General features: G+C 38.5%; 1 protein-coding gene across 1 annotated transcript in view; it reads left to right on the forward strand.

The window, feature by feature from the left end:
• Positions 1 to 3,939, forward strand: part of GUCY1A2 (guanylate cyclase 1 soluble subunit alpha 2) — a 155,602-nt gene extending 151,663 nt beyond the window's left edge. The window contains exon 8 of the mRNA XM_062577541.1: positions 1,567 to 3,939. Within this exon, the coding sequence (XP_062433525.1) occupies positions 1,567 to 1,774 (208 nt within the window). The 3' untranslated portion in view covers positions 1,775 to 3,939. The remainder of the gene's footprint in view (positions 1 to 1,566) is intronic.
• The last annotated feature ends 6,575 nt before the right edge of the window (positions 3,940 to 10,514 follow it).

The raw sequence follows: 10,514 nt of genomic DNA on the forward strand, positions 1-10,514 counted from the left end.
ATTAATTGATCTTTGCAGCATCCAGTGATAAGAACAAAGGTCTGCCATCTCTGACAGATGGAGAGATGAAGAGGTGAAATTGCTTCCCAATGGGAACAGAGAGAAAGCAAATCGTGGAGGAAAGAATACACTCAGCATACAAGGCCTTTCAAGAAATAATTTCACAGTAAGAAATATTTTTTAGCTGAAACCACAGGCTAAACAAAGACTACTACAGAAGTTAAAAGGCAAAAACATTGTTGGATTTATAACCAAGGATTATTTAAAAGCTGGGAAGAAAATGCTTTCACATTTCAATGAGCTATTGGGAGCTCAAACAGGCTCCCTCAGCCAAAATTCAAGAAAAATATGCATTAAAGGAAATGCCGTTACATGTGCTGGGAAGCCTGAAAAATTCACCTGGCAACAAGATTTCATTCATTCATTTATTTACTTACCAGAAATCAGCTTTAGAGCCATTAAATAAACAAAGTATTACAAAACCAACTGAGAAGCTAACAAGATTCTTCCACTGATGTTTCTGAGCTTCAGATAAGACTGATTGAGAGAAAGAATAAATATCTTGAGAGGGGAGAAGCTGCGGACTACTTCCTTACGTCCAACTGTGCTCAGAATTTAGCATAACTTCGAAACTGTTCTTTTCAGCTCTTCAAGGGACTGAATGCCCCTGGCTTAATTAACTGGAAAAAAAAAGAAAAGAAAAAAGAAAAGAAAACGTGTAGAGTAATTTTCTGTATTTTACAACTCTAACTTGTTTCAGGGAAGGTAGTTGGTGAATAGGCCCTGCACTATCAGACATAACCAGACAGAGACTTCTTTGCTATGAGGGAAAACTACAAATGGCAAAAGGCACTATAGTCAGGTCTATGACCTTGTTTCACTTGTTTGGGCTGGACTGGAGAAAAGTGGGTATGGCTTCATTGCCTCTGTGGTCCTGTTTCTCTTTTGGACCCCAGCTGCCTCAGATTAAACTCGCAGGTGCTTTTCATGAATAGTGTCAGATCTGACTCTGTTTCTTGTTGAAGCTGGATTTTTCTTTGGGCAATCTTACTATAATTAATAGACCTATTTTATGAAATACAGTACAGTACATATAAGAAGGGGGCAAACTGACCACCTTGCTTCTACCTGTAGGAGCTTTCCAAACATTGTCACCAACACTTCTACTTTTCAGCAGAAGGTTGGGAGAGAGTCTTTAATTTGAAATACTCATTTCTGCACAATTGGCAGGAGTACACTGCTTTAAGTGAGCCAAATGATATATTATGGGTAATGATCATTATGAATTTGGTTCCTTTTCTGGCTACATGACTTTCTAAAAGCTGACATTGATTTTCAGTGAAATATTTATTTGGGCCAGCTCCTCAGCTGATCTCAGTCAACAGAGCTCCTTGAAGCTGATGATGCCAAGCTGATTTATATCAGCTGAGGATCCTGGATTAAGAAATTTTAGAAGTTACCCACTTGCGACTTGTTTCATTTGGGGCTCCACAGGACCAATCTCTTCCAAATGTGTCTGGACTGTGTTTTACAATCTTTTATATCCATCTATTTTCTCTTTTATAGGCTTTTGAAGAAAGAAGAAAACTTTATTTTTATCCCTCGTTCCCGTGAAGAGCTTCCAGAAAACTTTCCAAAGGAAATTCCTGGGATCTGTTACTTCCTTGAGGTCAGAAGTGGTCAGAAGCAGCCAAAACCCTCCGTTACGTCTGCCAGAGTGAGAAAGGTTTCTTACAACATTGGCACTATGTTCCTCCGGGAGACTAGCCTATGAGGCCTGCTGTAGATCAAAGACTCGTCAAAAAAGCACAAGCCCAGAACTGGGTCATGGCAGGGGAGTTGGAGGTTCTTTCCGTTTCACAGCCTTGTTCTGAACAAGCAGTGTAAGTTCCATGTAATGTCAGGCAATAATCATTTTCAAAGGTGGGTGACTGCTGCCAGTAAACAAAGTGGAGATAGGGAAAAAAGTAATCACGTAATGTACTTCCAGAGAAATTTTGTTCACAAATTTCAGTCTGGCCCCTTTATAACAAACAAAAGCAAACAAAACAAAAAACAACCCTCAACTTAGAGGCTGGTTTTGTTTTGTTCAGAAATGGTGATGGTTCTCTGTAGATTTGCACCAGCTAAGCAGAATTGAGAGTCAGTTCTGATTATGCATTCCTACAGTTAATGTGTTCTTCGGTAACTTAATGACGTTTTTTAACTTTATGAGCAAACATTTCATACATATACTGTAGAGTTGTTGTAACCTTCCGGGCAGGAGGAATTATAATTCAGTACAAATATTGTAGGGATTTTACCTATTTTTATACATATTTCACTTTCTGGATAATTACATTCCACATATTGTAAGCTGAGTGAGCTTAGACAGTTTTTCAGAAAGCTCCTGTATATTTCATATATTCTACCTATCAAACCTTATTGTTATACAAGTGGGAAGAAGTCATTTTTTGGCAAAAATATTATCAATATTTTACAGAAGAAAACACTTTGGTTAATCTCTTTACCTGATGTTCATGCTAAAGCTTTAGATGAGCATTATCTTGCTTATATAAAAGAATGTTCAGTATTCGTCCTACCGTGCTGCATTTCCAGTCTTTCCAGTGTGATAAAAACAAAGGATATAAGATCAATGTATTGACAAAAAAAAAAAAAAAAAAAAAAAAAAAGAAAGAAAAATCTCCTTTACACAGTGGGACTTGCTTAACACTAAATTATCTGCCAAATTGGTTTTTGGTAGGAGTCCTGCACTTGGACTTCTATGAAAAATTTGGTGATGTGAAGAGTTCTTCAGAGAGAGTCCAGCAGACATTGGAGACTCTCTGGATACTACTTTTCCTCGTTTTTTTAATGGGACTTATGCACTTACACCAATTAGAACGTTTCTCAATATCCTATCTGTTATTAATAATGTTCATTTGAAAATTTCCTCTGTTTCTGGATTGGCTGAAAGGCCCTTACCTAACGTAGACCAGAAACTGCTTGAAAAAAAAGGGGAGCAGAGGGGAAAAAAAAAGCTTTCCCAGGTTTAATGCAAATGGCAGTTCAAGGTTTAGATGCATCTCTGTCAATAAAAACAAAAGGCTAAATTTTGCTGGTGGAAATTCATATAATTTTACTATCTTCAGTGAGTCCTGGATCTGGATCTGCCTGCTGAATCCTCCAGGAAGCACATTTTCAGGCAGTGTTAATGTCTCAGGTTTTTCTTCTAAAAAATAATGATGGTCAATTTTCTTCTGCAAGCATACTCCTTTTGGGATCCTATTTCAGCAGGCCAATATTATTCTGCTCTTACATTAAGCAGCATACTAGTTAAAATTTGTGCAGTGATTCTGAAGTGGCACAGCTTTAAATGGACCTGATCAAAGTTCACTGAAATCAAAGATAAGATTCTCAACAGCACTAGAAGACATGAGAAGCTCAATATTTTTGTACTCCAGATGAGAAATTAGAGGTGTATTTATGGATTTAGTAGTCATAACTTGAGGCATCTTTAAGTAAATAACATTCACCGTGTGTCCAAAATATCCAGTTACATCTTTCTGCAGAGGGAATGACGGTGCTATAATTCCCCTTTTGGCAGTATTCCATGTGGGGATGAGTGAGTGTAGCATTCCTGAGAGTGTTTCAAGCTTCTTTTCCATGAAGCCTGACTGGCTAAGAGAGGACTACTTTGAACTGACTTCAGCATGTAGAGTAAATCTTAATGCATTATGCAGTTTTTCTTGCCTGACAAGGGTAGCTGTGTGTGACAGCCGAGAGTATTAAATGGGAGTACCCTTGCTTTCTAGATGAAAACTAATCTTAATGATTCTTCTAATGGATATCAGCATGCCTGGGACTAGAGGATTTCATCTTCTGTCTGCTTTGATAAAAGATTTTGCAACTCTATTGTCTGTGTAAAAGATAACTTGACGAAGACTCTTTGAGCTTGAGGTGGCAGAATTTCCATCCAAACTACAGATCTGAGTGTGTTTTTTTTTTTTTTTTTTTTTTTTTTGCACAAGAGGACAAATTTTTGCCTATAGCCATTATTTGCAGGTGCATGGTATGTAGCACACATTTTTTCCGGGGAACACTAGTGACGCATGCAAGAATTTTAAATGGAGCAAAGCTCCAATTAATCTACAACACTTCCTAGCTAATAGTTATGATTTTAGTGCTGTTTCCTAATTTACCAGAGTGCAAATTATTCTAATAGGCATTAATACTTTAAGATTTCCTTCTGACTTCACTGGCAATATCCTTATTGTGTAATAGGTATTGATCTCAGATTACTAATCTCTCTGGCCAAACTCTGTTTTGCTTCACACCATCCACAGTCCTCCATGAGGAGAACATAGAGGTTCAGGCCAAAAGTTTGTAGCTCAGTATCTTGTCTCTCAGAGTTGCTAAAAACAAAACACCTAGGTTAACTCTGTGACTGATCTTGGTAGATCCATGGAAATATTTTCATGATAAATGATGAATCTAATTCCACTAGTAAATGCCTTCAGAAAGTAGGAGAAGCATCTCCTCTTGCATTCTCTCAAGTGACTAATTTATAGTGTAAGGGAATTTATAATCACAGAGATCAATGAAAAAATTAAAAATTGGTGTCAGCATCACCATGGAGACAATGACAGTGTTTGCAAATAAATCAGCTAGCTCCATGAATTAGACTAGATTCACTGTAAAAGAATATACAAGCTCTGCTCTCCACAAGCATCTATAAAGGTAACATGCCCAAAACTTCAGCCCTGATGCGAAGTATTGTGTTATTTGCTTCTGTGTTATGACAAGTGAAGTTAATAAAAAACTGTGGGTTCTCTAGAGACATTTTTCCAGCTCAGCATGAGAGAAAAGTGTGAAACAAATTCTCAGCACTATTTACCTTAGTAGCTGTATCTGCTGCCTGTAATATTAGGTTACAAATTTATTTTGTTGAACACTTTTATGAAGGAAATGAAATTTATTAGCAAGGTTGATGCTGTGAAGTCAGTTAGATACTAGTCAGACAACGTTTCTCCATAATATAGGAAGTAGTATTTTCTTTTGGTGGAAGAGGAAACTTTCTCATTTGTCTGGCATTGTTTTCATAAATAAAAAAGTGGCTCTGGGTTCTCAGACTTTTTTTCCTTGGGATGATGAGGTGGGTAGGTAAGAAAGAGGTGCTGAAATGGGTACAGAAAGTTCATAGCATACTTGGAACTTTGCTTTGATCTATAAAGGAGGTCACTGCTTGTTCCTCTGATTTAGAAATTACACACATTACATTACAAGCAGCAACATCTCCTGGCTGGAATTCCTGTGAAAATCAAATCTGCCCCCTGTAAAGGTGCAGAGTGAGGAGTGAATATGGTCTGTACAAGATGAGGGGAGGAGGTTGTGAGGAACCTAGCTGAGACTCGTTAGTCTTTTTGCCACAGACTTGTTCTCTGTGGCCTCCCTCTGCTGTAAGGTCAGAGGGGCTGGAAACCATGGATTTACCACAAATGTTGACCCAGCAGTTGGCTTCTCTTACAAAAGTCATAAGGCCTAAGTAGCCAGAGACAACTGTAGGCTCCCTAGAGCAGTTCTTTAGATTTTGTGTAAGATTTCTCCTTCTGCTTGAAGCTCCCCATCCGTAGGCTCTTCTGCAGTACAAAGAGGTCAGGAACTCAGAGTCAGAAGAAAATGCTGATAGAAGTGGTAGAGTGGTGGATTAAATTATGTTCTACATCACTGTGGTAATATCTGCCATACAAAGAAAAAGGCCACTACATGGGAGAGTTACTGCTATGCCAGAACTCTAAAAGTCTGGTTGTCTTTGTAGAATCCCCAAAGGGTTTTGCTTTTTTAATTCCAAAGAGTCATTAACTGTGTTTGTGGTTTTGGCTTCACTGCTCATTCCCACATCCAGTTTCAGATCTGAGTTTGTTTGGAAAGGCATTTTGGAGCCTGGAAATTTGCCTCTTCAAACAGAAAACTAAAGCTCTTAAAACATAGGAAATATTGTATGGGAATTGCCTATTCTGAGGAGAGATCCTTGCAGTTGATTCATTAGCAAGTCCTACTGCTCTATACAGTTCAGCTGTATGCATATGTTGTTTTACAATGCAATCTCTTCCTATGCTTTTGGTTTACCTACCATATCCAACAGAGTTATCTGGAGTATAACTACCTTTTCTCTGTTTTCCATTAACATTCTTCTTATATATTTTTTTCTGTATAAAGCAAACAGTACAGTATCATGGCATGTTGCATACCTTTAAAAGTATCATAGCACTGCACTTAGACTTGTTATACTCTGCTAACCAATTTCAAATTATATATTTGTTCCTCTGAACAGATCCCTCTCCCAGGAGATTTTAAAAATGAAGGAAAAAATAGTTGTTGTGTTGAATTACAGATGAGTGTGAAATCTGTATCAATTGTTGGGGCAAGTATAACTGCTGGACTGCTTTCAGATTCTTCATCTTCCACAAGATGAGATGCTTGCTTACTTCATGCAGCCCATCCTGCCAACGTGTCTGTAATGCGGCAGCAGTATCCCAAACTTCTGACATTTTCTGGGTTCTTTCCTATTCCAGACTCAAACTATTACTGCACCTCTGCTGAGTTCTCAGAGATCACTGAGGAGAGCTAATTCCTTGTCCTAATACAGTCTCAGAGCTTTTGGCTCTGTTCTTGTGTTCTGATGGCCTTTTACAAAATGATATATTTGTTATATAAGATATAGAACTGTGCTTAAATTAACAACAAAAGAAGAGGCATAAGAAAGCTTGCCAAACTTAGAAGTGGTTGGCTCCTTTCCTTCAAGGGAATACTTTATTCTTAGCACTTTACTGAGTTTGAGGATCCTAGTGATGCTAGAGCTTATGGATGAACTGGAGATGCTGAGTGTGCAGGAGACTTGACAGACAGGGGCTCATCTGCCTGTCAGGTCTCTGCTGTTGTTACTGTTCATACTTATATCACCTTGCGTGCTCTTTCCTGCTCCAGGTCATGCTTCTGCTGTTCAAAAGACTTTACTTTCCTTCCTCTGGCAGCCTGTATATGACATGCATAATGGGTAATTCCAATTATTGTTCTCATTAGCATCTGTTTTTGACATGGCTGCTTACATTTAAAGAATAAAGGGTTTTAAAGGGCTAATCTTACTCTTCTTTGCAGTAAAGACCGTGCTGCTACAGTGACACAGCAGGCACTCACATCTTCAGAGGAGAGGACTGCAGTGCAAGTTGTTGCAGGCAGATTTGGGTGGAGAAGCCAGTGGAATGTCTATTTGATTTTAACTTCCATAAACACTAAATTTAGTCATGTAGCTAAAAGATATTCTTCAACAATTATTAATTGCAATGCATGAGCAGCCTTACAGCTAAAATCTAGGGACTGTTTAACCTCATCTGCATGACTGATCTTCTGTGTTTGGTTATCATGACAAGCAAGCAAAACAGTGAAACTAGAGAAGGCAGCAGTTCATTTGTAGACAACAAGCCGTTCACCTCTGCAGAAGCTTACTTGTTCCTGCAGTTTAGAAAGATTAACCGTATTGTTATATGTGATCCAGGTTAGTATCACTGTGTCAGTATAGGAACAAATTGGCCTCTGAAAAACAGCAAGAGGAGTCTCAGTCTGCTTCCCTGTGGACTGTGGTTCACATTACAGAGGACAATACAGTAATGCAAGGTGGCAGCTCTGTTGGCAGTCTTAACAAAAGGATCAGTGGAGGCAGGTGTTAAACTAGCCATCTGCTCCATGGATTTTGGTTTCCAAAGGCGAAGTGAGCAAGAATGTGTTAGTCTGTTCCTTTAGGGCCTCGTGGCTAGCATGGAAGGAGCCAAGTGGGAGGTTTCAAAAGGGACAAGTTGGCTGACCTAGCTGCAGCAGTGTGTTCATTTTTGCCTTCAGCTCTGCCCCACTTCTGCTCCAGAAGCTATTGTCCATGTAACAGAGGCAGCTACTGTATATCAGAATATCCACGTGTCATCCACCTGCGGTCACCGTCTGGCACCTTAACTTAAACCGCTAGTAAATTATTTTAGCTCCAATCCATGATTTCATTGTAGAGTCGGAGCATGAACTGGGGCAGCTAAGGTGCAGATATAACCTACTCTTTTGTTCCTGCTGTACCTGTATGCCTGTGACCTGCAGCAGATGATGTAAGTAGGGTGATGTCTTCTATGACATTATTTGAGCCCAAAGAAAAAAATAATTCTTTTTAGGAGTTAGGAGGAGTAGATTAACTCCTCCTATTCATTGAGATGTATCCTACATAGTTCCTAAATATAACTCTAAATGTCACTTATGTCACCTGGCTCTAGTGTCCCAAAGTCAATTTTCCTCTGAAAACAGGGGACAGGTAAGTATTTCCAGGCACTTGTCTCTTCTATTCAGGACATAACATAGGCTACCTAAATCCCTGAATGTGATTATGTTTCTTAGTGACCACAGACAGCTAACTTAGACTAGACATATATTTTTTTAAATGTCATAGGCAAAATCAATCCTACCAAACTGAACTTTTCCCAGCCCAAATTCTGTGTCTCAAATCTTATAGTCAGGGTTACTTTCCAGAGTTTCGCATTGTCCAGAATAGTTTGAATCAAACTAAGTGACAAATGGGTACATAAGCATATCCCAGGATAAATGATGGATTTGCTATGGTATCCACAGTGAATAAGAAGAACAAAGTCTGCTGCAGTCCTGGAAATCTCTTCCTTCTGGGTCTGAACCCTGTAATACAATATCAGTGCTGCCAATGACAGTTCCTGAATGCCTTTAGGACTGTGATTTAGCAAAGCTCTTGAGCTTTGAGCTCCTAATCCAATTAAGCAAAATTTCTGTGCCACTTTCACCTGAGCTATATGCCAGAATGCCTAAATAAAGCCTTGTTAGTTATCCTGTAGGAAGGATAGTATAAAATGTATAAATTCTAGATGGCAGAGAGATAATCACCAAGTTATTGTTAACATAGATTTTTGTGGCTTTTGTGAATTTGTTGGCCCAAAGTTAACTTTCCATTAGGAAAAGGATTCAGCTACCTGTTCTCTAGAAAACTATTCCCTAGCAATACTGACTACTCTTGAAGCAATAAGTTAAGCCATGCTATTATATTCTGTGTAGATTCTTATACAACACCTATCACCTTATCAAAGCGCCTTCTACCAGAACACTAAATGACACAATAATACTCTGTCATGTTCTGCTTGTCCTTTCATCCTCTTCCCCAGGGGAGAAGAGCGTGTAGTAGAATCTTTTGATTTTGTGAGGTGTTCTCTGTTTGTTGGTTTTCTAAAAATACATACTGCTTTTTATTTAAGTAAAGGAAGGCAAAATCAGAACGATGGAATAGGGTTGGAAAAGACTTTTGGTTTTAACAGAGTGTCTAAAAGACTGGCCGCTGAGTAAGACTTGTCTGCTACTCTAGAAACATCAGTAAAACATACCACGGAATGATACATCGCAGCAGTAAGACAGGTATATGTAATGGATAACTTCTACTTTATACAAAACAATAAATTGATGTTAAGACTGATTAATTCACAGAAAGGACGAGTACTGTTTAATCTGTCTTAGCATTTGTTTATTACCAGGACTCTAAAGCATTATCTTTTCACTCCCTAATGAATCTGGAACAGACTGTTGCATCAAAATCAGGGTTTCTGAGTTTATTGTGAGGAATAAATAGCTAGGAAGTTTTTTTTTTTTTTTTTTTTTTTTTTTTTAAGTAAGCCATTGCTTGAGAGACAAGTCATATGGAAAAGAGAAAGGAGGCAAGGACATATATATTTATTTTAAAGGTTTATGTGACATTTCTGGTTGACTGAAATCATTCTGAAACTGCACACTTAAAAACTGTACCTGATGCAGGTTATTTGCATTTGCTAAGGTGGAGGAGGTAAAATTTTCAAAGTCACATAAGGTGTATACTCCACAATTCCATTTCCTGTCTTTAATAGACATAACCTCTTTAATGCAATGTCTTTAAATGCATAACCTCTTCCTGAAGATTAAGCCTAAGTTTGCTGAACAATCTTGATGTTCTGAGTGCCACAATAAGTTTTGGAAATGTGGATTATAAATCTATATTATTTATATTCCTTTGAAATGTTGTTATAATGATGTATGAAAGTAATGCTACATATCTGACCAGCAGCAAGGGTGCATTTTCCTAGTGGCAGCTGCTGCTGAAGGATGGAATATGGAGTTGTTTCTATTCTATGTAGTTTTTTTAAGGTGATGCTCCCAGCTGTGCTCCTGTGAACATACGAGTGCTCTGCTCTTCTGTGGCGACGAGGCTCATAACCCTACTTTATAATGTTCTGTGGGATCCTAATGGAGAAAGCGCTGCCTAGACAGGCCCATCCTATTCAGCTCATTTGCAGTGGGTGCGTTTGGGGTAAGCCAAGTCTGAAATATGCTTGCAATTACATCTCACACTCCAAGGTCAAGTAGTCCTTGTCAATGTTTAGGAGTGCAAGCATTCTCCTCTGGAAATTTCTCACAGGTTCGAGAGTGTATGGGTAAGAAGTCAACAAGGAGAAAGC

Source organism: Rhea pennata, chromosome 1 (genome assembly GCF_028389875.1).
Source record: "Rhea pennata isolate bPtePen1 chromosome 1, bPtePen1.pri, whole genome shotgun sequence".
NCBI lineage: Eukaryota > Metazoa > Chordata > Aves > Rheiformes > Rheidae > Rhea > Rhea pennata.